We start from the raw sequence: 27,442 nt of genomic DNA on the forward strand, positions 1-27,442 counted from the left end.
TATTACACATCACCGTGAGGTAGAGATTTTAGATTGTGACCACAGGACTTTATAAGCCAACAGACTTGAGCTCTAATCCCAGCCACACACTCTTTTCTGAAGCCAGTATCTTCATCTTAACATGGAAGGTGACCTGTTTCTAGTAGGTGCCAAGTTAGACGTATTTGGAAACTGCACATGATCTCAGTTGATGTTATTTGTGCCGAAATTGAAAATAACAAAGATTCATAACTGGCCATCTCATTATCTGTAAGGTGAAGTTCCTGGGAGAGAGTCTCCGTCATCGTGGGTGAGGTGTAGGGTTCAGAAACTCGGCAGATTCAACTCCTGACTCCATCTTTAACGCTTTTCTAGAAGTCATGCCGCAAATGGGACCACCATGTCATACGTCTCCCCAGATCTACACAGCCAACCTGCAGACTGAAACAGGTGGAGACATTTGCAAAAAATGGTTTGGCTAAAGGAAAATGGAGGTGGGTCTCCAAAGAAGGTCTGGTTCCAAAGCTCCCACTTCTAATACCATCATACCTCCTGCCTTGAATGTTAGGCTGGCAGGACACAGGCCACAAAAGGCCACTTACTGACCTTAAGCAAGAGGGAAAAAGACACACTGACTTTTTGTTAATGAACCATGGAATAAGGCAAAAGATAGGAGAACTAGCCAGGTAAAAAAATGAGTTCTCACCTTTCAACCTGAGTGCCTGATTCCAGTGCGCTATCACTATCCAGGAATATCCCCTCTTCTACCTGCAGTGAAAGTTTCTGCAAGTTTCCACAGTGCTTGAGGCAGAATGATGAGTGCACGACATCCGTTTTATTTTTCAAACGCAGGGACATTTCCTTAACGTGGGCCATGGCATCCTTCACGAGCTGCTCCTCCTGAGACTCGTACAGACAGCTCAGAACCTCCTTCGTGTCCATCACGGAAAAGGATTTCTTCCCATGGGGCATCAGCGTGTATTTCAGGAGCTCCCGCTTGATCTCTGTTGATACCAGACAGCCGAAAGTCGCCTCCAGCTCCATGGCCCTTCTTTCGTTGCAGAGGCCAAACAGGAAGTACCCGACGTGGGTCAGGCTGGGGTTCTTCAGCCTTTCTGCCTTGGACAGCAGTTTCCCCACATCCTTGACGTGCCACCAGCAGCCGCCCAGCCCTTCCTCCTCCTGCTCTTTCGGCTCCAAGACATAGAACATGGCGGCCAGAAAGTGCTGGACGCTGAGATGGATGAAAGAGTAGCAGGCCTCGCCGTCTTCGCTCTTCTGGAGAATATTCCCGTTCAGGAAAGGAGAGAGGGCAGACGGGTGCACCCCAAGTCGCCTGAGGTCTTCCCCATCGAACACGGAGCTCCGCGTCCACACGCCCTCAGCAGCCAAGAGGCACAGGGGCTTGAGCGGAGCCTGGAGGCCCCGCCTGGGGCCGCCGCCGCGCGGTGGGGGGAAGCGGCTGCAGAGGAAGCGCAGGAACAGGGCCGTGGTGGTCCGGCAGGTGGCGGCGGGGTCCTCCCCCCTCTCCATCTGCTGTCTCAGACAGGTGCAGACCAGCCAGCACACGGAGGGCGCCGAGCCCAGCTGGAACAGAGCCGCGTTGCTCTTCATCAAGTCGAAAGCTCGCAGGGCCTGACTCTCCTCCTCGAAGTGTTTCAGGAAATACGCCTTCCGGTCTTCCTCCAAGAACCCCTCGATCTCTATGAAGAGCGGCTGTTCTGTTAAGAGCCGCAGCTCCTGCAGGGCGCCTGGTCGGGTGGTGATGAGTAAGGTGGCCTTGGGCAGCATCTTTCTCTTCAGTAAACTTCCCAGGAGGACGGGCACCGGCTTCTGCTTCTTCCAGTCGCCACATAGGTCGTGGATGAGCGCCCCCGAGGGGACCTTCAGCTCATCAAAACCGTCGAGGATGAACAGGACTTTCTGTGCCCGGGCCAGGATCGCGGGTATGTCGTCCTGCACATGTGGCCAGTTGGCAGATATCAGCTCTGCAAAGGTGCACGTCCCCATGTGGTTGAGCTCCTTGCAGCTGAGGTAGAAGGCGGAGTTGGAGGTCTCTGCCAGGTTGTCCTGTGTCCAGTCCAGCATCAGTTTCTTTGCCAGGGTGGTTTTCCCAACGCCGGCAGGACCGTGCAGCACCACAGTGTATGGAAATGGCCCAGCCAGCATTTTAGGATTACAGAATGGGATCAGGGTCTCATATCTTTGGGTGACGATACGAACATCTTCACTGATTTTGGGCCAGAAGTTCTTCCAGCGTTGACAGAACTTCTTCTTCAATATATTTCTGTATTTATCTTGTTTACCTTCAGTGATAAGAGTCAGGGGATAGACAGAATATAGTTTGTTATTCATTAGGGAGATGATGCTTTGTTTTAAGCAGGAAAGGGAAAAAGAAGAAATGAGGTTTATAAAGAACCACCCGACACAAAACTCACTCCAGGTAGAGAGGACAGACCTGGCTTTTCTCCTTCCAAATCTTCTGTTTCTTGTAGGTTTGTGACATCTTCTTCCTGTACTTGGGCCAGCTCTGCAAAAATACAAATTAAAGTGAGCTTGACGCAAGACTGGTGTACTTCTTCTTCTTTTTTAAAACCAGAAATAGGGTGTGAAAGTAGACTCCAAGGAGTCCAGAATCTAAGTTTTTTGTCCATGGTGTGTGCTGGGATGTGTAAAGTTGGGTTTATAGTGATGAAGATAGCAACTGAGTCCTCTAAACCAAGTTGCATGCAGGCAGCGGCGGCGGCCAGTGCATTAAGTGCGGCCGAGAGCTACCCCACATCCGAGATCAGGGGCAGAGGCCTAGAGTGCCAGGCTGCGACGGTGCAGGAACAGCCGAGAGGAGCTACCCCACGTCCGAGGTCAGGGATGGCGGCCGGGAGGAGCCACCCCGCCTCCGAGGCCAGGGGCAGCAGCCAGGAGGAGCAACCCCATGCCTGAGGCCAGGGTGGCGACCAGGAGGAGCAACCCCTCGTCCAAGGCCAGGGGCTGTGGCATGGAGGAGCAACCCCACGTCCAAGGAGTGGTGGCTGTGCGGGCGCAGGAGGGCCTAGAGGAGCCATCCCATGTTGAAGGTCAGGAAGGGCGGCGGGAGGAGATACCCCTTGTCCAAGGTAAGGAGCAGTGGCTGTGCTTTGCTGGAGCAGCTGTGAAGAGATACCCCACACCCAAGGTAAGAGAAATCCAAGTAAGATGGTAGATGTTGCAAGAGGGCATCAGAGGGCAGACACACTGAAACCATACTCACAGAAAACTAGTCAATCTAATCACACTAGGACCACAGCCTTGTCTAAACTAAACCATGCCTGTGGGGCAACCCAAGACAGGCAGGTCATGGTGGAGAGGTCTGACAGAATGTGGTCCACTGGAGAAGGGAATGGCAAACCACTTCAGTATTCTTGCCTTGAGAACCCCATGAACAGTAGGAAAAGGCAAAATGATAGGATACTGAAAGAGGCACTCCCCAGGTCATTAGGTGCCCAATATACTACTGGAGGTCAGCAGAGAAATAACTCCAGAAAGAATGAAGGGATGGAGCCAAAGCAAAAAACAATACCCAGCTGTGGATGTGACTGGTGATAGAAGCAAGATCCGATGCTGTAAAGAGCAGTATTGCATAGGAACCTGGAATGTCAGGTCCATGAATCAAGGCAAATTGGAAGTGGTCAAACAGGAGATGGCAAGAGTGAACATCAACATTCTAGGAATCAGCAAACTAAAATGGACTGGAATGGGTGAATTTAACTCAGATGACCATTGTATCTACTACTGCAGGCAGGAATCCCTTAGAAGAAATGGAGTAGCCATCATGGTCAACAAAAGAGTCTGAAATGCAGTACTTGGATGCAATCTCAAAAACGACAGAATGATCTCTGTTCGTTTCCAAGGCAAACCATTTCATATTACAGTAATCCAAGTCTATGCCCCAACCAGTAACGCTGAAGAAGGTGAAGTTGAATGGGTCTATGAAGACCTACAAGACCTTTTAGAACTAACGCCAAAAAAAGATGTCCTTTTCATTATAGGGGACTGGAATGCAAAAGTAGGAAGTCAAGAAACACTCAGAGTAACAGGCAAATTTGGCCTTGGAATGCAGAATGAAGCACGGCAAAGACTAATAGAGTTTTGCCAAGAAAATGCACTTGTCATAGCAAACACCCTCTTCCAACAACACAAGAGAAGACTCTACACATGGACATCACCAGATGGTCAACACCAAAATCAGATTGATTATATTCTCTGCAGCAAAAGATGGAGAAGCTCTATGCAGTCAACAAAAACAAGACCAGGAGCTGACTGTGGCTCAGATCATGAACTCGTTATTGCCAAATTCAGACTTAAATTGAAGAAAGTGGGGAAAACCACTAGACCATTCAGGTATGACCTAAATCAAATCCCTTATGATTATACAGTGGAAGTGAGAAATAGATTTAAGGGCCTAGATCTGATAGATAGAGTGCCTGATGAACTATGGAATGAGGTTCGTGACATTGTACAGGAGACAGGGGTCAAGACCATCCCCATGGAAAAGAAATGCAAAAAAGCAAAATGGCTGTCTGGGGAGGCCTTACAAATAGCTGTGAAGAGAAGAGAGGTGAAAAGCAAAGGAGAAAAGGAAAGATATAAGCATCTGAATGCAGAGTTCCAAAGAATAGCAAGAAGAGATAAGAAAGCCTTCTTCAGCGATCAATGCAAAGAAATAGAGGAAAACAACAGAATGGAAAAGACTAGAGATCTCTTCAAGAAAATTAGAGATACGAAGGGAACATTTCATGCAAAGATGGGCTTGATAAAGGACAGAAATGGTCTGGACCTAACAGAAGCAGAAGATATTAAGAAGAGATGACAAGAATACACAGAAGAACTGTACAAAAAAGATCTTCACAACCCAGATAATCACAATGGTGTGATCACTCATCTAGAGCCAGACATCCTGGAACGTGAAGTCAAGTGGGCCTTAGGAAGCATCACTATGAACAAAGCTAGTGGAGGTGATGGAATTCCAGTAGAGCGATTTCAAATCCTGAAAGATGATGCTGTGAAAGTGCTACACTCAATATGCCAGCAAGTTTGGAAAACTCAGCAGTGGCCACAGGACTGGAAAAGGTCAGTTTTCATTCCAATCCCAAAGAAAGGCAATGCCAAAGAATGCTCAAACTACCGCACAATTGCACTCATCTCACATGTTAGTAAAGTAATGCTCAAAATTCTCCAAGCCAGGCTTCAGCAATATGTGAACCGTGAACTTCCTGATGTTCAAGCTGGTTTTAGAAAAGGCAAAGGAACCAGGGATCAAATTGCCAACATCCACTGGATCATAGAAAAAGCAAGAGAGTTCCAGAAAAACATCCATATCTGCTTTATTGACTATGCCAAAGCCTTTGACTGTGTGGATCACAATAAACTGTGGAAAATTCTCCAAGAGACAGGAATACCAGACCACCTAACCTGCCTCTTGAGAAATCTGTATGCAGGCCAGGAAGCAACAGTTAGAACTGGACATGGAACAACAGACTGGTTCCAGATAGGAAAAGGAGTACATCAAGGCTGTATATTGTCACCCTGCTTATTTAATTTCTATGCAGAGTACATCATGAGAAACGCTGGACTGGAAGAAACACAAGCTGGAATCAAGATTGCCGGGAGAAATATCAATAACCTCAGATATGCAGATGACACCACCCTTATGGCAGAAAGTGAAGAGGAACTAAAAAGCCTCTTGATGAAAGTGAAAGAGGAGAGTGAAAAAGTTGGCTTAAAGCTCAACATTCAGAAAACGAAGATCATGGCATCCAGTCCCATCACTCCATGGGAAATAGATTGGGAAACAGTGGAAACAGTGTCAGAGTTTATTGTTTTGGGCTCCAAAATCACTGCAGATGGTGATTGCAGCCATGAAATTAAGATGCTTACTCCTTGGAAGAAAAGTTATGACCAACCTAGATAGCATATTCAAAAGCAGAGACATTACTTTGCCGACTAAGGTCCGTCTAGTCAAGGCTATGGTTTTTCCAGTAGTCATGTATGGATGTGAGAGTTGGACTGTGAAGAAGGCTGAGCACCGAATAATTGATGCTTTTGAACTGTGATGTGGAGAAGACTCTTGAGAGTCCCTTGGACTGCAAGGAGATCCAACCAGTCCATTCTGAAGGAGAATAGCCCTGGGATTTCTTTGGAAGGAATGATGCTAAAGCTGAAGCTCCAGTACTTTGGCCACCTCATGTGAAGAGTTGACTCATTGGAAAAGATTCTGATGCTGGGAGGGATTGGGGGCAGGAGGAGAAGGGGACAATAGAGGATGAGATGGCTGGATGGCATCATGGACTCGATGGAAGCGAGTCTGAGTGAACTCCGGGAGTTGGTGATGGACAGGGAGGCCTGGAGTGCTGCGATTCATGGGGTCGCAAAGAGTCGGACAGGACTGAGTGACTGAACTGAACTGAACTGAACTCTGGGGAACCATAACAGGAAATGCTGCCTCTATCACAACTCAATGTGGTTGATTGAAATTATTTGTCTCTCTTTTCCAAGGGACTGGAAGAAGTGCCCAGAAAACAGGTAATGGATCTTCCCCATAATAGTCTCAAGTCATTATAGGAGCTCAAGTATTAAAGTACAGGCAACTCGTAAGTAAGCACCCAAGATAAATGGGCATGTGTCTATACAAAGACTTGCACCCTCTATACAAAGAGTGCGCATGGTAACGTTATCCAAGACAATCAATAAATAGATATGACTCAAACTTCCCTTCCCTGATGAATGAGCAACCCAAACATTTTATATCCACTCAATAGAATATTACTCAGCAACAAAAAGGAATGGATCAGTGACACAGGTAACAACATGGATGAACATCAAAAGCGTTTTTTTCTGAAAGTTGCTCAGTTGTATCCAACTCTTTGTGACTCCATGGACTATACAGTCCATAGAATTCTCCAGGCCAGAATCCTGGAGTGGGTTGCCATGCCCTCATCCAGGGGATCTTCCCAACCTAGAGACTGAACCTAGGTCTCCCACATTGCAGGGAGATTCTTTACCAGCTGAGCTGCAAGGGAAGCCTAAGAATACTGGAGTGGGTAGCCTATCCCTTCTTCAGCAGATCTTTCCAACCTAGGAATTGAACTGGGGTCTCCTGCATTGCAGGTGGATTCTTTACCAACTGAGCCATCAGGGAAGCCCCCAAACCTCAAAAATGTTATTGTAAGTAAAAAAAAAGACACAAAAGACCACACATATTCAGAAATGGAGAATCTAGAGAGACAAAAAAATTAATGGCTGCTTGGACTTGGGGGATAGAGACCAGGTAACAGTTACATATGGACAAGAAAGATCTTTCTGGAGGTGATGGGCAGATTGTAAAATTGAATAGCGGTGATTTTTGTACAACTCAGTAAATTGACTATAAGTTATTAACAGGTACACTTAAAGCGAATGAAATTTATGATACATAAATTATACTTCAACAGAGCTGCTGAAGCAGACTTGAGAGTGAGGCTAACGTTAAACTGACCTGCACATCGGTTGAGGCAAATCAGCCACCTACAATAGGTCTCAATTTTCTAATCTGTGAGTTGGCACTATCAAAGTTGTCTGAACAATTGGCAAAATCTAAGAAAATTCTATACCACGTACTCCTGATTTTCCATGAACTGAATTCTGGCTTTCCCAAACGTTTATTTCCCTCTTTATTCTTACATAATAGGAATAAGACAGGGAGGAAGGCATTCTCCATAAGACAACTGGGGATGATGAATCAGTTCAGTCCAGTCACTCAGTCATGTCTGACTCTTTGCGACCCCATGGACTGCAGCATACCAGGCTTCCCTGTCCATCACCAACTCCCAGAACCTATTAAAACTCCTGTCCATCAAGTCGGTGATGCCATCCAGCCATCTCATTCTGTCGTCCTCTTCTCCTGCCTTCAATCTGCCTTCAGCATCAGGGTCTTTTCAAATGAGTCAGCTCTTCGCATCAGGTGGCCAAAGGATGGAAGTTTCAGCTTTAGCATCATTCCTTCCAAAGAAATCCCAGGGCTGATCTCCTTCAGAATGGTCTGGTTGGATCTCCTTGCAGTCCAAGGGACTCTCAAGAGTCTTCTCCAACACCACAGTTCAAAAGCATCAATTCTTTGGTGCTCAGCTTTCTTTATAGTCCAACTCTCACATCCATACGTGACTACTGGAAAAACCATATCTTTGACTAGATGGACTTTTGTTGGCAAAGTAATGTCTCTGCTTTTTAATATGCTGTCTAGGTTGACAATGAACATGTCTAGGGGACTATGAATAGTGGTAAAATAAAGTTAGAGAGAGATGAGGTTCCCCCGAAGAGTGGGAGAGGACAGTCAGGAAGGGTCCTCTTCATTTAGTTTCCTCCAACATTGGACGTCCTAAGATCAACCTGGCTCTTTGTCTTCCTCTTCTCCTAAATGCTGCTGTGTTTGTTCCGGGTTTTCACATTTTGTTATCCCTGAAGAAAAGGGAGGGTGTTATGGTCTTGCCACTATGCCAGTATTGAAGCTTCTGTTTATAAGAGAGTGGGATTTCAAGAAGTCTCAAGTTCAACAATTGGTCTCAATGTCTAAGCCCAGATTACATGAAAAGAGTGTTATTGAGGTTCTGGAGATAAAATTAAAGTGTCAGACCATGATCTCAGTGCCATTTCTGACAACTGAATTCCTGTGCAGTTAAGAAATGGGCACATACAGACAATGGCTCTTTCCGAGGGGCATCAAAAAGCCTTCAAGACAAACTCCCTAGTTTCTGACAAGGTATGTAAAGTTACATAGTCCTAGGATGCAACCTTGGAACAGGGAGAAGTCATACAGGAGAAGAAATACTTCAAGTGCAACATGGATAATGAAGAGGTGAGGGAGTTCCCTGGTGGTCCAGTGGTTGGGATTCTGAGCTTTAGTGCGGAGGACCTGAGTTCAATCCCTGGTCAGGAAGCTAGGACCTCAAAGGCAAAACAAAAGAAGAGGTGAGTGTGTGGAACTTCTGAAAAGGTATCCAGGAGGCAACAGGATATGAGTATCTGAAGTTAAGGGAAATGCTGAAGATGTCACCTGGAGAGTCCTTGGCATACAAATAGCCAGTAAGACTCCAGGTGAGCCTTCCAGGATAAGTATACAGAGTGAAAAATGGCCAACCTACCATTCATTTTGAAGATTAAACAGGAGAGCAGGGGCTCTGGGGAAAAATGTTTGTATACAGGTGATGTCATGTTGCCAAGAGTTAAGTATTTTTTTTTTTTTAATGTGGACCACATTATGAAGTCTTTAATGAATTTATTACAATATTGCTTCTGTGTTATGTTTTGGTTTTTTGGCCATTAAGGTATGTGGGGATCGAACCTGCATCTCCTGCCTTAAGGTGACGTCTTAACCACTGAACCATCAGGGAAGTCCCTAACAGAAAGAATTTTAGACAGCGAACTCTCTGACGCTAGTTTAGTTACAACATTAAATTAAATATCAACTTTGAGGCTGGTACTATTCCTTAAAGCATTGCCAAATGTCACCTCTAATAGATCATTAGCTTACGTTTGAATTTAGATCCTGACAGTAGGACATTTAACATATTTGTGTATCAATAGAAGCAGTTAGATTTTTGGTAGGGGGATTATGTATGAATGGCTGTCTTCACTTTTCAAACCAGCCCCCTAGTCTACAATTGCCTTGAACCCGAGTTATTTTTAAAGATACTGGGGATGTCAAGAGAAGATAATGTTGAAAATCACAAATTCAAAAATCCTTTTTGGCCAAGATTAGCAAACTTTTGAAAAAATCCCCTCTGCAAAGGAGCAGATAGTGAAGATTTTCTGTTTTATGCACAATATAGTTTGTTGCAATTACTCATCTCTGCCCTTGTGGGGCAGAAGCAGTCATAGGTAATATAATATATAAGCAAATGACTATGTACAAATAAGTTTATTTATATTTTTTATTTATTTTTGTTTTTTTTGTTTTTTTTTATTTATATTAATATGCAGTTAAATTTGAATTTCACATGATTTTCATAGGCCATAAAATATTTCTTTTTTAAAAAATTATTTACTGGCTGTATTGGATCTTGAGGTTTCCCTGATAGCTCAGTTGGTAAAGAATCCACTTGCAATGCAGGAGGACCCAGGTTCGATTCCTGGGTCAGAAAGATCCCCTGGAGAAGGGATCAGCTACCCACTCCAGTATTCTGGCCTGGAGAATTCCATGGACTGTATAGTCCAAGGGGTCGCAAAGAGCTGGACATGACTGAGTGACTTTCAGTTGGGTCTTAGTTGTGACATGTGGGATCCAATTCCCAGCCCAGGGATTGAACCCTAGCCCCCTACATTGAGAGCATGGAGTCTTAGCTACTCGAAAACCAAGGAAGTCCCTGTAAAGTATTCTTTTGATCTTCCCAGCCATTTAAAAATGCACATACCATTCTTAGCTTGTGAAGAAGTGAAGTTGCTCAGTCATGTCCGACTTTGCGACCCCATGGACTATAGTCTACAAGGCTCCTCTGTCCACAGAACTTTCCAGGCATGAGTACTGGAGTGGGTTGCCATTTCCTTCTCCAGGGGATCTTCCCGACCCAGGGATCGAAGGATCTACAGAAGCACACGGTGGGCTGGATTTGCTTTGGAAGCCATGGTTTGCCAACCCTGGCTTTAGGGCCATCTAAAATTCAGCCTATTCAGATTCCAAGAGGAAGCTCACTCTCTCTCTCTCATGTTTGTGCGTATTTACTGATTTCTGGCATAAACACTGCCTCATTGTAGCTTTTGATGTCTTACTGTTGCCCACCTGGATGACAGCAGAGGCGAGGTCTTTTGTTTCTTTGCGTTCCTACTGCTCAATATGCCGTGTTTTCTAATTAAAACAGTCCTGAATTCTAAAATCTCACTTTTAGATAAAGTGAGATTGTGAATGAGGTGACTTACCAAACGACGGAGGCTTATTTTCCTGAACTGACTTCAAAGCTGTTTCTGAAAAAAAAAAAAAAAAAAAAAAAAGGAAGAAATGAGCACGTTTCAGAGCCCAGACCTTTGTAGTTGTACAGCCCTCTGAGTTTCTTCAAGTGATTTAAAAATTTGCACCCTCCAGATGGTTTTAGGGCCTAAAACCAACACCGGTCCATTGAAGAGGTAACAGTAGGCTAAAAACTGAAGCTGGGACTTCCCTGGTGGTTCAGTGGTTAAGAGTCCATGTTTCTAGTGCACGGGGTGAGGGCTTGATTCCTGGTGGGGGAACTAAGATCCTACATGCTATGTTGTGTGGCCAAAAAATAAAGATAAAATAAAATTCACAAAAAGCTAAAAACTGAATTTAAATTGGCAACTAAATAAAATGCACTTTCTCCCCCACAAATTCATCAAAAGAGCATTTGAATGCTGAGCAACTTCCACAAAGCAACTTCTGAATGCTGACGGAGGACACCAGATACCCAGAAAGGCAGCCTATTCTCTTTGAAAGGAGGTAGGACAAAATAGAAAAGACAAAAAGAGACAAAAGGGTTAGGGATGGAGACTCGTTCTGGGGAGGGAGTCGTGAAGGAGGAGAAGTTTACAAACAGCAGGAAACCCTCTCATCAGCGGCTCTGTGGGGAGTTTTGGAGTCTCAGAGGGAAACATAACCAGAAGAAGAAGAAAAAAACCCCACAGAATCCGTGCCTAACTGCAACTCCCAGTGGAGAAGTAGTCCAGACACTCCTGTCTGCCACCAGCGAGCAGGGGCTGGACAGGGAGGCGTGGGCTGCATGCTTAGGGTAAGGACCAGGCCTGAATGCCCTGAGGACAATCTGAGGGAGCTGATGCTTTTGAACTGTAGTATTGGAGAAGACTCTTGAGAGTCTCTTGGACTGCAAAGAGATCCAACCAGTCCATCCTAAAGGAAATCAGTCCTGGGTGTTCATTGGAAGGACTGATGTTGAAGGTGAACTCCAGTACTTTGGCCACCTGATATGAAAAGCTGACTCATTGGAAAAGACCCTGATGCTGGGAAAGAATGAAGGCAGGAGGAGAAGGGGACAACAGAGGATGAGATGGCTGGATGGCATCACTTACTCAATGGACATGAGTTTGAGTCAACTCTGGAAGTTGGCGATGGACAGGGAGGCCTGGCATGCTGCAGTCCATGGGGTTGCAAAGAGTCAGACATGACTGAGCGACTGAAGTGAACTGAACTGACTGAACCTCTACTCTAGATTTTTAATCTTTGCTCTTTGGTATTTGCTGTCAATTTTGTACCTTTAAGAATCTTCAATATCCATTTTCACTTAGGGCTGTGATTACTAGCTTGACTGCTCTCTCCTCTTTTGACTCTCTCTTTTCTCTCTCAGGTCACATCTATCTCCTCTCTCCCCCTTCTCTTCTCTACTTAACTCTGTGAATCTCTCTGGGTGCTCTGGGCTGCAGAGAGCACATAGGGAGTTGATTACTGGCTAGACTGCTCTCTCCCCTTTTGACTCCCCCTCTTCTTCTCCTGGTCACCTCTATCTCCCTGCTCCCTCTTCTTTTCTCCATGTAACTCTGTGAACCTCTCTGGGTCTCCCTCACTGTGGAGAATTTTTTCACCATTAGTTCAGATCAGTTCAGTCGCTCAGTCATGTCTGACTCTTTGCGACCCGATGAATCACAGCATGTGTCCATCATCAGCTCCTGGAGTTCACTCAGACTCATGTCCATTGAGTCAGTGATGCCATCCAGCCATCTCATCCTCTGTCGTCCCCTTCTCCTCCTGCCCCCAATCCCTCCCAGGATCAGAGTCTTTTCTAATGAGGCAACTCTTCTCATGAAGTGGCCAAAGTTTTGGAGTTTCAGCTTTAGCATCATTCCTTCCAAAGAAATCCCAGGGCTGATCGCCTTCAGAATGGACTGGTTGGATCTCCTTGCAGTCCAAGGGACTCTCAAGAGTCTTCTCCAGCACCACAGTTCAAAAGCATCAATTCTTCAGTGCTCAGCTGTCTTCACAGTCCAACTTTCACATCGATACATGACCAGTGGAAAAACCATAGCCTTGACTAGATGGACCTTTGTTGGCAAAGTAATGTCTCTGCTTTTCAACACGCTATCTAGGTTGGTCATAACTTTTCTTCCAAGGAGTAAGCGTCTTTTAATTTCATGGCTGCAGTCACCATCTGCAGTGATTTTGGAGCCCCCCAAAATAAAGTCTGACACTGTTTCCACTGTTTCCCCATCTATTTCCTATGAAGCGACGGGACCAGATGCCATGATCTTCGTTTTCTGAATGTTGAGCTTTAAGCCAACTTTTTCACTCTCCACTTTCACCATTAACCTAGATGTTTTATCATCTGTGCTGTATGGATGGAGAAGTCTAGAGGTTACTGTAAGAATAAGACTGAAAGCCAGAGGCTTAAATCCGAAATCTGAGAAAACCACAGAACTCCTGATTCCAGGGAGCATTAATAGACAAGAGCTCATCCAAAAGCCTCCATACCTACACTGAAACCAAGCTCCGCCCAAGAGCCAACAAGTTCCAGAGCAAGACATACCATACTAATTCTCCAGCAATGCAGGAACACAGCCCTGAGCATTAAAATACAGGCTGCCCAAAGCCATGCCAAGCCCATAGACACCCCAAAACTCACTACTGGACACTTCATTGCACTCCAGAGAGAAGAGATCCAGCTCCAACTAACAGAACACAGATGCAAGCTCCCCTAACCAGGAAACCTTGACAAGCCACTAGTTCAACCCCACCAACAGGGAGCAAGTTCCATAATAAAGAGGAACCACAAACTTCCAGCCTAAAGAGAGGCCATCCCAAACACAGCAATCTAAACAAAATGAAAAGGCAGAAAAATATTCAGCAGGTAAAGTAACATGATAAATGCCCACCAAACCAAACAAAAGAGGAGGAGATAGGGAGTCTACCTGAAAAAGAATTCAGAATAAAGATAGTAAAAATGATCCAAAAGCTTGAAAACAAAATGGAGTTACAGATAAATAGATTAGAGACAAGGACTGAGAAGATGCAAGAAATGTTTAACAAGGACCTAGAAGAAATAAAAAAGAGCCAATCAATAATGAACAATGCAAGAACTGAGATAAAAACACTCTGGAGGGAACCAACAGTAGAATGACTGAGGCAGAAGATAGGCTAAGTGAGGTGGAAGAGAGAATTGTGGAAATAAGTGAAGCAGAGAGGAAAATAGAAAAAAGAATTAAAAGGAATGAGGACAACCTCAGAGACCTTCTGGACAATGTTAAATGCCCCAACATTTGAATCATAGGAGTCCCAGAAGAAGAAGACAAAAAGAAAGGCCATGAGAAAATACCCGAGGAGATAATAGTTGAAAAGTTTCATAAAACGGGGAAGGAAATAGCCACCAAAGTCCAAGAAACCCAGAGAGTCCTAAATAGGATAAACCCAAGGTGAAACACCACAAGACACATATTAATCAAATTAACAAAGATCACACACTAAGAGCAAATATTAAAAGCAGCAAGGGAAAAGCAACAAATAGCACACAAGGGGATCCCCATAAGGATAACTGCTTATCTTTCAATAGAAAGTCTTCAGGCCAGGAGGGAATGGCAGGACATACTTAAAGTGATGAAAGAAAAACCTACAACCCAGATTACTGTACCCAGCAAGGATCTCATTCAAATATGAAGGAGAAATCAAAAGCTTTACATACAAGCAAAAGCTGAGAGAATTCAGCACCACCAAACCAGCTCTTCAACAAATGCTAAAGGATCTTCTCTAGACAGGAAACACAGAAAAGGTGTATAAACTTGAACCCAAAAGAACAAAGTAAATGACAATGGGATCATAATTATCAATAATTACCTTACATGTAAATGGGGGTTGAATGCCCCAACCAAAAGACAAAGACTGGCTGAATGGATACAAAAACAAGGCCGCTATATATGCTGTCTGCAAGAAACCCATCTCAAACCAAGGGACACATAAAGACTTAAAGTGAAGGGCTGGAAAAAGATACTTCATGCAAATGGAGACCAAAAGAAAGCAGGAATAGCAATACTCATATCAGATAAAATGGACTTTGCAATAAAGGCCATGAAAACAGACAAAGAAGGACACTACATATTGATCAAAGGATCAATCCAAGAAGAAGATATAAAAATTATAAATATATATGCACCCAACATAGAGGCACCACAGTATGTAAGGCAAATGTTGATAAGTGTGAAAGGGGAAATTAAAAGTAACACAACAAAAGTGGGAGCCTTTAATACCCCACTCACAACTATGGGTAGATCTACCAAACAGAAAATTAGCAAGGAAATGCAAACTTTAAATGATACAATGGACCAGTTAGATCTAATTGATATCTATAAGACATTTCACCCTAAAACAATGAATTTCACCTTTTTCTCAAGTGCACATGGAACACTCTCCAGGATAGATCACATCCTGGGCCATAAATCTAGCCTTGGTAAATTTAAAAAAATTGAAATCATTTTAAGCATCTCTTCTGATCACAGTGTGGTAAGATTAGATTTCAACTACAGGGAAAAAAAACTATTAAAAATGCAAACATATGGAGGCTAAACAACACACTGATGAATAACCAACAAATCACAGAAGAAATAAAAAATGAAATCAAAATATGCATAGAAATAAATGAAAATGAAAACACAACAACCCCAAACCTATGGGTTTCAGTAAAAGCAGTGCTAAGGGGACGGTTCATAGCAATACAAGCTTACCTCAAGAAACAAAAGAAAAATCAAATAAATTACCTAACTTTACACCCACAGCAACTAGAAAAAGAAGAAATGAAGAGCCCTAGCGTTAGTAGAAGGAAATAAATCATAAAAATTAGGGCAGAAATAAATGAAAAAGAAACAAAGGAGACTATAGCAAAACCCAGCAAAACTAAAAGCTGATTCTTTGAGTAAATAAAATAGACAAACCATTAGCCAGACTCATCAAGAAAAAAGGGAGAAGAATCAAATCAACAAAGTTAGAAATGGAAATGGAAAAATCACAACAGACAACAAAGAAATACAAAGGATCATAAGAGACTACTATTAGCAACTATATGACAATAAAATGGGACAACTTGGAAGAAATGGACCAATTCTTAGAAAAGCATAACCTTCCAAAACTGAACCAGGAAGAAATAGAAAATCTTAACAGACCCATCACAAGTGCAGAAATTGAAACTGTAATAAAAAATCTTCCAACAAACAAAATCCCAGGACCAGATGGCTTCACAGCTGAATTCAACCAAAAATTTAGAGAAGAGCTAACACCTATCCTACTAAAACTTCCAGAAAATTGCAGAGGAATAAACTGCCAAACTCATTCTATGAGGCCATCATCACCCTAATACCAAAACCAGACAAAGATGCCACCAAAAAGGAAAACTACAGGCCATTATCACTGATGAACATAGATGTAAAAATCCTCAACAAAATCCTAGCAAACAGAATCCAACAACATATTAAATAGATCATACATCATGACCAAGTGGGCCTTATCCCAGGGATGCAAAGATTCTTCAATATTTGCAAATCAATCAATGTGATACACCACATTAACAAATTGAAAGATAAAACTGTTTGACTATCTCAATAGATGCAGAGAAAGCCTTTGACAAAATTCAACATCCATTTATGACAAAAACCCTCCAGAAAGCAGGCACAGAAGGAGCATACTTCAACATAATAAAAGCCATATATGATAAACCGACAGCAAATATTATCCTCAGTGGTGAAAATTGAAAACATTTCCCCTAAAGTCAAGAAGAAGACAAGGGTGCCCACTCTCACCACCTCTATTCAACATAGTTTTGGAAATTTTAGCCACAGCAATCAGAGAAGATAAAGAAATAAAAGGAATCCAGATTGGAAAAGAAGTAAAACTCACTGTTTGCAGATGACATGATCCTCTACACAGAAAATCCTAAAGACACTAGCAGAAAATTACTATAGCTAATCAATGAATATAGTGAAGTTGCAGGATATAAAATTAACACACAGAAATCCTTTGTATTCCTTAACACTAACAATGAGAAAACAGAAGAAAAATTAAGGAAACAATTCCATTCACCTTTGAGATGAAAAGAATAAAATACTTAGGAATAAATCTACCTAAAAAACTAAAGACCTATATATAGAAAAGTATAAAACATCGATGAAAGAAATCAATGACACAAATAGATGGAGAAATATATTATGTTCATGGATTGGAAGAATCAATATAGTAAAAATAAGTATACTACCCAAAGCAATCTATAGATTCAATGCAATGCCTATCAAGCTACCAATGGTAGTTTTCAGAGAGCTAGAACAAATAATTTCACAATTTGTATGGAAATACAAAAAACCTCAAATAGCCAAAGCAATCTTGAGAAAGAAGAATGGAACTGGAGGAATCAACCTGCCTGACTTCAGACTATACTACAAAGTTACAGTCATCAAGACAGTATGGTCCTGGCACAAAGACAGAAATATAGATCAATGGAAAAAAATTGAAAGCCCAGAGATAAATCCACGCACCTATGGACACATTATCTTTGACAAAGGAGGCAAGGATATACAATGGAGAAAAGACAATCTCTTTAATAAGTGGTGCTGGGAAAACTGGTCAACCGCCTGTAAAAGAATGAAACTAGAACACTTTCCAACACCACACACAAAAATAAACTCAAAATGGATTAAAGGTCAGTCTAAATGTAAGAACAGAAACTATAAAACTCCTAGAGGAAAACATAGGCAAAACACTCTCTGACATAAATCACAGTGGGATCCTCCGACCCACCTCCCAGAGTAATGGAAATAAAAGCAAAAATAAACAAATGGGACCTAATTAAACTTAAAAGCTTTTATACAACAGAGGAAACTATAAGCATGGTGAAAAGACAGCTTTCAGGATGGGAGAAAATAACAGCAAATGAAGCAACTGACAAAGAATTAATCTCAAAAATATACAAGCAGCTCCTGCAGCTCAATTCCAATAAATTACCCAATCAAAAAATGGGCCAAAGATGTAAACAGACATTTCTCCAAAGAAGACATACAAATGGCTAACAAACACATGAAAAGATGCTCAACACCACTCATTATCAGAGAAATGCAAATCAAAACCACAATGAGGTGCCATCTCGTGCTGGTCAGAAAGGCTGCTATCAAAAAGTCTACAAACAATAAATGCTGGAGAGGGTGTGGACAGAGGGAACCGACCCTCTTAAATAGTTGGTGGGAATGCAAACTAGTTCAGCCACTATGGAGAACAGTGTGGAGATTCCTTAAAAAACTGCAACTAGAACTGCCATATGACCCAGCAATCCCACTGCTGGGCATACACACCGAGGAAACCAGAATTGAAAGAGACACATGTACCCCAGTGTTCATCGCAGCACTGTTTACAATAGCCAGGACATGGAAGCAACCTAGATGTCCATCAGCAGATGAATGGATAAGAAAGCTCTGGTACATATACACAATGGAATATTACTCAACTATTGAAAAGAACACCTGTGAATCAATTCTAATGAGGTGGATGAAACTGGAGCCTATTATACAGAGTGAAGTAAGTCAGAAAGTAAAGCACCAATACAGTATATTAACACATATATATGGAGTTTAGAAAGATAGTACTGATGACCCTACATGCGAGACAGCAAAAGAGACACAGATATAAAGAACAGACTTTTGGACTCTGTGGGAGAAGGCCAGGGTGGGATGATTTGAGAGAATAGCATTGAAATGTGTATATTACCATATGTGAAACAGATCACCAGTCCAAGTTCGAAGCATGAAACAGAGCACTCCAAGCTGGTGCACTGGGACAGGCCTGAGGGGAGGGGTGTTCAGGATGGGGGACACCTGTACACCCATGGCTGATTCATGTCAAAGTATGACAAAAACCACCACAATATTGTAAGGTAATTACCTTCCAATTAAAATAAATTAATTTTAAAAATGACAGGATAAGAAGAAGAGATTTGTTAAATGCTCTTGCTGAGGGTGGGGCAGAGAGAGAGAATGTTTATAGTCATATTATATGGGGGAGGGAAACATAGTGGGACTTGAACACAAAATAGAGGGTTTATAACCCTGAGCTTCACATTTTTCTCCTATATTTTTTACATAGAGGCAACTGTTTTATGAGTAATTGGAGTAGGAAATGGCAACTCAGTCCATGGAAAATCCCATGGACAGAGGAGCCTGGTAGACTACAGTCCATAGGGTCACAAAGAGTTGGACACAACCGAGAGACTGAGCCTGCATGCACATAGTATTTTTACTTTTTCTTTGAATTCTTTGAATTTCACTTCTCATGTTTTTATTTTACTTTTAAATATACATAATACTGTATGCATTTTTAAATATACATAATATTATGAATGTTTTATGGAGAGGGAAATGGCAACCCACCTCAGTATACTTTCCTGGAGAATCCCAGGGACAGAGGAGCCTGGTGGGCTGCCATCTATGGGGTTACACAGAGTAGGACATGACTGAAGCGACTTAGCAGCAGCAGCATGAATGTTGTAAACAGAGGGTTGATAAGATCTTGGAGGACGTGTGAAAGAGTGAAAAAATGAATCTACTCCAGGAACAGTCTTGAACAGGAGAAGAGCTGTTTAGTGAAGTGGCCAGGGTAGGTATACAACACTTGGAGTAAAAATAGCTAGAATACAAGAACCTCGGAAGACACCACCAGACTTGACCAAGGTCTAGCACTTGTGTTCAGGTCAGCTGGCCTCTCCATGGAGCAATATCATTTCTGTGTTTCTAAAACCACAGAGACTATTCCTCCTCCCTCCCAGGATGCAGTGTGGGCTTGTTTCTGCTTACCCCGGAGTTCATCCTTTGCTCTCTCAGACAGGTCCATTTGATTCATCGCATCAGAGACCTGGATGCGTAATGGGGGAAGGAGAGGGTGGAATGAATTGAGACAGCAGCATGGACATATATACACCACTACATATGTAAAGTGGATAGCCAGTGGGAGTTTGCTATGTGATGCAGGCAGCTCAACGTGGTGCTGTGATGACCTAGAGGGGTGGGATGGAGTCGGGGGTGGGAGGGAGGTTCAAGAGGAAGGGACATATGTATACCTATGGCTGATTTATGTTGATGTATGGAAGAAACCATCACAGTAGGTCAAGTTATTATCCTCTAATTAAAAATAAATAAATAAAAAAAAAAAAGACCTGGATGCTCACCATCTCTACCCAGAAGCTGGGGCAGCGGTCAGTGAGGAGGTCGGCCGGCTGCTTCCTGCTGGCCTCCTCCACCTCCGTCTGCAGGAGGTGCTGTAACTCCTCTTTCAGGGAATGGTCCCTCAGAAGAGATTTGAATTTGCTCAGCTCATCCTGGCCGAGCTCCTCTACTAGAGGCTGCAGATGGAAACCCAGCTTGGCAGAAGGCGCCATCTTGACCAACAAGCAAGAGCTCAACTTTTGGCATTAACCACGTTTTAAGGGGAGGAAGGGAAAGGCACAGGGGATTGGTACTCCCCTCGCAAATGCTGGTTGCTTCTGCGTCAGGAAATAGGCTGTTTATTCTCCCTGCCTAACCTGCTGTGTTAAGAACAAACTCCCCAGTAGAGGTAAAACCCAACTCTTTCTTGGCTTTAGAGCTTAGGACCCCTCTGAGAACAGGAGATGGCTAAGCTAGGAAGGAAGTCCACAGTGCTGGATCTCCTGTATGCAGCGGCTCATCTGGTATTTTTCAGTAAATTGATGTACAAATAAATTAATGACAACTATTGACTTTAGCCCTTAGTAGTAACTTGATGTGTAGTTATCTTAGGATGTTTATGGAGCTTGACTACTAAATGAGGATCTTGAGTTGAGACTTTCTTAACAGATATTCACTCTGCATTGAGTGGAATGCCTTTTCAATTTGCTGTTCTTAAAGAGTCACTTCCTGAACCCAACAGTCCTGGATTTGAAATCCTTTTAACAGTTGAGGGTTTGAGCCAAGGGTTCTGAGATTGAATTTCTAATTGCTAATCAACTACACCATCACCCGCCTTATTAAATGGCTAGGGGCATTCACCTATGCCAATAAAAGTTTCCTTTGGATGTCAGGAATTATTTTATTTTAAATAAAAAATTTTATTGAGGTATAATTGATTTATGTTGTATTAATTTCTGCTGTACAGCAGAGTGATTCAGTTCTACATATATACATTTTTGTATTCTTTTCCATTATATTTGTCATAGGATATTGAACATAGTTCTCTGTGCTATGCAGTAGGACTCTGTTGTTTATGCATCCTGTATATAGCAGCTTAAGGTGAGGTGAAGTCACTCAGTCGTGTCCGACTCTTTGTGACCCGGTGGACTGTAACCTACTAGGGCTTCTCCGTCCATGGGATTCTCCGGGCAAGAATACTGGAGTGGATTGCCATTTCCTTCTCCAGGGGATCTTCCCAACCCAGGGATCGAACCCAGGTCTCCTGCATTGGAGGCAGACGCTTTAACCTCTGAGCCACCAGGGAAGCCATATAGTAGCTTACGTCTGCTAGTCCCAAATTCCCAATACATCTATCCCCCGACCCTCCCCCCAGGAACAATTTTAGAACTTAAGCGACAGCTGTAAAGATGGGTAAGAACTCTGCCTACTTGGGGTTTACACACATGGAGTGTAGGGGGGAGCAGTAGACATTTCACAGATGAATTCAAACAGAAGCAGTGACAAAGCTTGAAGGCAAGAGGACACAGAGCAACAGAGTAAGGGTCATGTAACCATGGAATTTTCTCAGAGGAAGTATCATTTCAACTGAGGACCTGATGAGTAGGAGCTGCCGGTTAGGGAAACTGGTGGGGGTTAGAAATTCTAAGCAGTGTGAACGGCTAGTATCATTTCAGGGCTGAAATTAATACGGCAGGTCTGAGGCAAAGAGTTTAGGTGTGTATTGGCTGGAGCAGACAGACAAAGGCTGTGACTCCTAGGATCAGACATCCTGTCCTGAAGGGGTTCCAGGTTAGTGAGGATTTACAATTTGATTCCAAGTGCAGTGGCAAGCTGCTGCAAAATTTCCAGTGGGGAGACCTCACAGACTGCTGTGTTTTTAGCAGCACTTTCTCTTACTTCTTGGGGAGCGAGGGGAGTCACACCAAGGAGCTGGTTAAAATTTTTCATGATGCTTGAAGCTGGTAAGGAAGACTTTGAGAGAGGTTACTGAATCAGGGGTTTTGAAGTGAGGGAGAGAGAGAGAACTTAACTCCAACTACAATAAAGACAAGTGGGAATTGAGAGCCAAAAAACAGGATTTACAGGGTGGGGAGGGGTTCTGTAGGAACCCAGTTACTAAGAGGAAACGACAAGGCTAGGAGTATTCTTGCTGAGGGCAGGTCGGGATGATCAGACGTCACTGAGGGTGATGATATTGAAGGTGGGGATTTTTGCTCAACGAACTGAGCAGTGGTGTACTGGGCTTAGTTGCTCAGTCATGTATGACTCTTCGCGACCCAATGGTTTGTAGCCTGCCAGGCTCTCTTGCTCAGACTAGACTGAAACAGGCCAGAGAGAGCGCCCAAGGATGAAGTCTAGTGAAAAGCGACTCAGAGAATCCCGACTCGAGTTGGGTCAAGGAGAGTCTTTGTTGCTTCCTGCTGAGAATTCTGAACTCATCCAGGTGAGGGTGGGGTCAGGGAACACCTGGATAGTACCAGGCACTGCAATCAACCCTGTAGACTTGGATCATTAATCCTATGATATTCCCGAGTACTATATCCTCCCTATTCCAGATATTGATACTGGGTTAGCAGAGATGTTAGATAGATCATCCACGTTTACATGGTCATAAAGTGTCAGAACTGGGCTCTGAACCAGGTATACCCAATAGCTCTAGGGTCCATGTTTTAATTAATTACTCTGCCATGATGGTTCTTTGTTCTTAGATGTAGTTGTAAAGGGGCTTCCCAGGTGGCCCTAGTGGTAAAGAACCCAACTGCCAATGCAGGGGATGTGGGTTCCATCCTTGGGTTGGGAAGATCCTCTGGAGGAGGACATGGCAACACACTCTAGTATTCTTGCCTGGGGAATCCATGGACAGAGGAGCCTGGCTACAGTCCATTGGGTCGCAGAGAGTCAGACATGACTGAATCGACTTAGCACTCACACCTAGTTGTAGAGAACTAATTGAATCCAGGTTATATCTTTTGAGAGAAATCAATAGTTTTTGACTGGATATGGAAAGAGGGAAAAGAAGAATTTGTAAGAACATAAACACCTGGGTTATGGGCCCTCATTTGAGCTGGGTTTCTTCCACCTCTAACTGCTTGGGATTCCCATACAGCCTTCCCACTAAGGAAAGGGTTAGGTTTAAGGTTTGAGCCAAGAACAGTCACCTCTGCTGTGCTCCTGAGGTGCATGGAAAGTTAATCCAATTTACATTATGTTCCTGTGACTTGAGGAGGCTGAGCTTCAGCAAGAGAAAAAACCTGTTTAAAGTTATGGAAGCAGCCCCAGGAAGGGGCTCCCCTCCAGGAGTGCTCCATCTTTGCACAACCAGGAGTTTGACCTGAAACTTCAAGTCCTTCAACAGTTTGACGTCCAAATAGTCAAAGAAAAGGAGGAGGAATTTTTATTGTAGAGACTTAGCAGTTGAATGAAGATAGACAGAAATGAAGTCAAGAAGCAGGATTGTTACTCACCTCTCCTACGCCTAACCCCTGCTCCATGACCTACTCTCTGCCTCTGAGTGCTTAAGCCACAGGAAATCTCCAGTAAAAGGCTTCCTCTTTCTGCCCAAGCTCTATGATTGGCCACTGGGGGCCAATCCCATTGCCAGGAGCTTCCTGCAGCCACACAATGACTGACAGGTGGAGACCATTGCCTCAATTTGAGCATCAAGTTCTCCCAGACCAGCGGTTCCCAACCTTGACTGCCTTAAAACTCACCTCCCTGGGGGATCGTTTCAAAGTATTAATGCCCAGAGATTCTGATTTCTAGGTTAGATTAGAGATGCCCAGAGGTTCTTTAAAGGTGCCTGTTGTTGAGTTGCTCAGTTGTGTCCGACTCTTTGTGACCCCATGGAGTGCAGCATGCCAAGCCTCCCTGTCCCTCACCATCTCCCAGAGCTTGCTCAAACTCATGTCCATTGAGTCCGTGATGCCATCCAACCATCTCATCCTCTGATGCTTTCTTTTCCTTCTGCCCTCAATCTGTCCCAGCATCAGGGACTTTTCCAAAGAGTCATCTATTCACATCAAATGACCAAAATACTGTAGCTTCAGCTTCAGCATCAGTCCTTACAGTGAATGTTCAGGACCAATTTCCCTTAAGATTGACTGCTTTGATCTCCTTGTTGTCCAAGGGACTTTCAGGAGTCTTCTCCAGCACCACAGTTTGAAGTCATCAATTCTTTGGCATTCTGCCTTCTTTATGGTCCAGCTTTCACAACTGTACATGACTGCTGGGAATATCATAGCCTTTACTATGTGAACCTTTGTCAACAAGGTCTCTGCTTTTCAACACACTGCCTAGGTTTGTCATCACTTTCCTGCCAAGAAGCAATTGTTTTCTGATTTCATGGCTGCAGTCACCGTCCACAGTGATTTGGGAGCCCAAGAAGAGGAAATCTGTCACTACTCCTGCCTTTCCCCCTTCTATTTGCCATGTAGTAACAGGGTCAGATGCCATGATCTTGGTTTTTTTAATATTTAGTCTTAAGCCAGAGCTTTCACTCTCCTCCTTCACCCTTATCAAGAAGCTCTTTAGTTCCTCTTTGCCTTCTGCCATTAGAGTAGTATCATCCGCATATCTGAGGTTGTTGATGTTTCTCTGGCCCATCTTGATTCCAGCTTGTAACTAATCCAGCCCGGCACTTCTCATGATGTGCTCAGTGCACAGGTTAAAGCACAGGGTGACACAGACCACCCTGTCATACTCCCTTCCCGATCTTGAACCAGCCAGTTGTTTCATACAGGGTTCTGACTGATGCTTCTTGACCTGCATGCAGGTTTCTCAGGAGACAAGGCCCCCTAGATGACTGTAATTGCAGTCAAGCTTGAGAACCACTGCTTAGAACCTTCAGCTGTTGATCAGCTGCCTCCTCCCATTGAACCAGATACATTAAAATCCATACACATTTCACGTTCAATGTAAGTAACACAAGAAGTGCATCCAGAAACAGGTTCATCAGTTTTACACTATTTCATAAAATATTAATATTTACAATATTAATTTCTGTAGATTTATATTAAGACTTCAAAATTTGGGGTTTTGAAGTCTTCATCTTTTAGAACCAATATATTTATATCTCTGTCTCTCTCTCTCCCCATCTCCGCCTATCTGCTCAAAATTGAAGTCTTACAGTGAAAACAATATACTATACAATAAATTGAATACAATAAAATAGCTTAACATACTAAATATAGTAAACATGTAATATTGACCATGCTTGTAATTTAAAATTTTCTAATAGGCATAACAAACAAGTAAAAAAACTAAATAAAATTGATTTTTATAATATATTGACCCCAATATATCCAAAGTATTATTTCAACTTGTAGTCAACATAAAAACAACTGAGATATTTTCCCTTCAACATTTGGTACTGAGGCTTCAAAATCTGGTATTTCACACTGGGAGGACATTTAAGCTTACATTAGCCACAGTCCTTGCTTTCAATAGCCACATGTGTCTACTGGCCACCATATGGGTTAGGTCTGGACTAGAGAACAGGAAGGGGACCTCTGGCTTTAATCGTTTTATTATTATTATTTTTGGGTGTGCTGGGTCCTCATTGCTGTGCCTGGGCTTTTTTTGGGTGTGCTGGGTCCTCGTTGCTGTGCCAGGGCTTTTTCTGGGTGTCCTGTGTCCTCGTTGCTGTGCCTGGCTTTCTCTAGTTGGAGTGAGCAGGGACTGCTCTCTGTTGCAGTGTGTGGGCTTTGCATTGCAATGGCTTCTCTAGTTGCAGCTCATGGGCTCTAGAATGTGGGCTCAGTAGTTGTGGCACATGGGCTTAGTTGCTCTGTGGCATGTGGGATCTTCCCGGACCAGGGATTGAACCCATGTCCCCTGCATTGGCAGGTGGATTCCTAACCACTGGATCAATAGTGAAGTTTGGGACCTCTGGCCTTAAAAGAAAGGAGGGCCAAGGGATTCAAAGGTTTGGATATCCTCTGTTTGAGCCTCAGTTTTGTGAAGTGGGCTCTCCATTTACCTTAAATCCAGAAAAGGAGAAATTGTACTTTATGTAGACCCTGAAACACTGTAGTCAGAGGCCCTTCCACACAGGTCAGGTAAGCCATATTAGTTAATAATGTGATGCATAATAAACCTTTTAATGGCTAAATATTTCAGCTCTTTTAGATACTGTGAACTAGCCGTCTTGCAAAAATATATTTTTTATGTAAGATTTTATAGACATGAAAAAATGAGGCAATGAATATTTTAAACCAGATTTATTTTTATAGAAAGGTTACATCCTCCTGATTCTGTATCCTGCTGTTTCTCCTTAGAAGTGTATTCCTAACATTTCCACCTCTGTCTCTATTCATATCTGTATCCATAGATGTGTGCACTCAGTAGCTTCAGTTGTGTCCGACTCTTTGTGACCCATGGACTGTAGCCCACCAGGCTCTTCTGTCCGTGGAATTCTCCGGGAAAGTATACTGGAGTGGGTTTCCATTTCCTCTTCCAGGGGATCTTCCAGACCCAGGGGTCGAACCTCTGTCTTTTGTGTCTCCTGCATTGACAGGAGGATTCTTTTACCACTGGCACCACCTGGGAATGCCCTCAGACATCTATAGATATCTAAATAAAATGTATGGACGTGAGTTATATGTAGAATCATGTGAATGACAAAATGGAAAACTACTCAATCATTTAAATTATGCACATGAACATAAAAAATGCATTCTGAACAATAGATTATCATGATATATTACATGTATAATATACTATACACAATATAAATGTATAAACATGCATATTCAAATATATGCATATATAATTCTATGTTAGTATATATGTGTATAACATATTAGATATTATATAAATACATAAATCTATGCATGATTTAAATAACTGAAGAGTTTTCCATATGGTCATGTACATAATTGTCTTTATTATTCCCAAGATCTACCTTTATGTGATTTTTGTGTTTGTGTACATGTTCGTGTGTGCATACATGTGCTTCTAATTGTGTGTGAGTGCAAACAGAAACCTCAATTAACTGGAGTTGGGAGAGACCAGAAGGGGGCGCTCCCACACCCTGAGAGGATAGCTCAGCATGACAGGAAGAAGGAAGACCCCTCTTCTCCGTAGCAGCTGAACCAATGAAAAGCCATGGCCTGTTTAGTACAGACCTCCAGCTTCCTGCTGCTGCTAAGTCACTTCAGTCGTGTCCGACTCTGTGTGACCCCGTAGACCGCAGCCCACCAGGCTCCTCCGTCTCTGGGATTCTCCAGTCAAGAACACTGGAGTGGGTTGCCATTTCCTTCTTCAATGCGTGAAAAGTGAAAGGGAAGTCGCTCAGTCGTGTGTGACTCTTAGCGACCCCATGGACTGCAGCCCA

General features: G+C 43.1%; 1 protein-coding gene across 1 annotated transcript in view; it reads right to left on the minus strand.

Moving 5' to 3' along the window:
- Positions 1-20,339, minus strand: part of NLRP2 (NLR family pyrin domain containing 2) — a 29,245-nt gene extending 8,906 nt beyond the window's left edge. Inside the window, exons 1-4 of the mRNA XM_005692978.2 lie at positions 20,118-20,339; positions 19,759-19,816; positions 2,438-2,509; positions 686-2,285 (exon numbers count right to left, since the gene is read on the minus strand). Of these exons, the coding sequence (XP_005693035.2) occupies positions 686-2,285; positions 2,438-2,509; positions 19,759-19,816; positions 20,118-20,339 (1,952 nt within the window). The remainder of the gene's footprint in view (positions 1-685; positions 2,286-2,437; positions 2,510-19,758; positions 19,817-20,117) is intronic.

Source organism: Capra hircus, chromosome 18 (assembly GCF_001704415.2).
Source record: "Capra hircus breed San Clemente chromosome 18, ASM170441v1, whole genome shotgun sequence".
Taxonomy (NCBI): Eukaryota; Metazoa; Chordata; class Mammalia; order Artiodactyla; family Bovidae; genus Capra; species Capra hircus.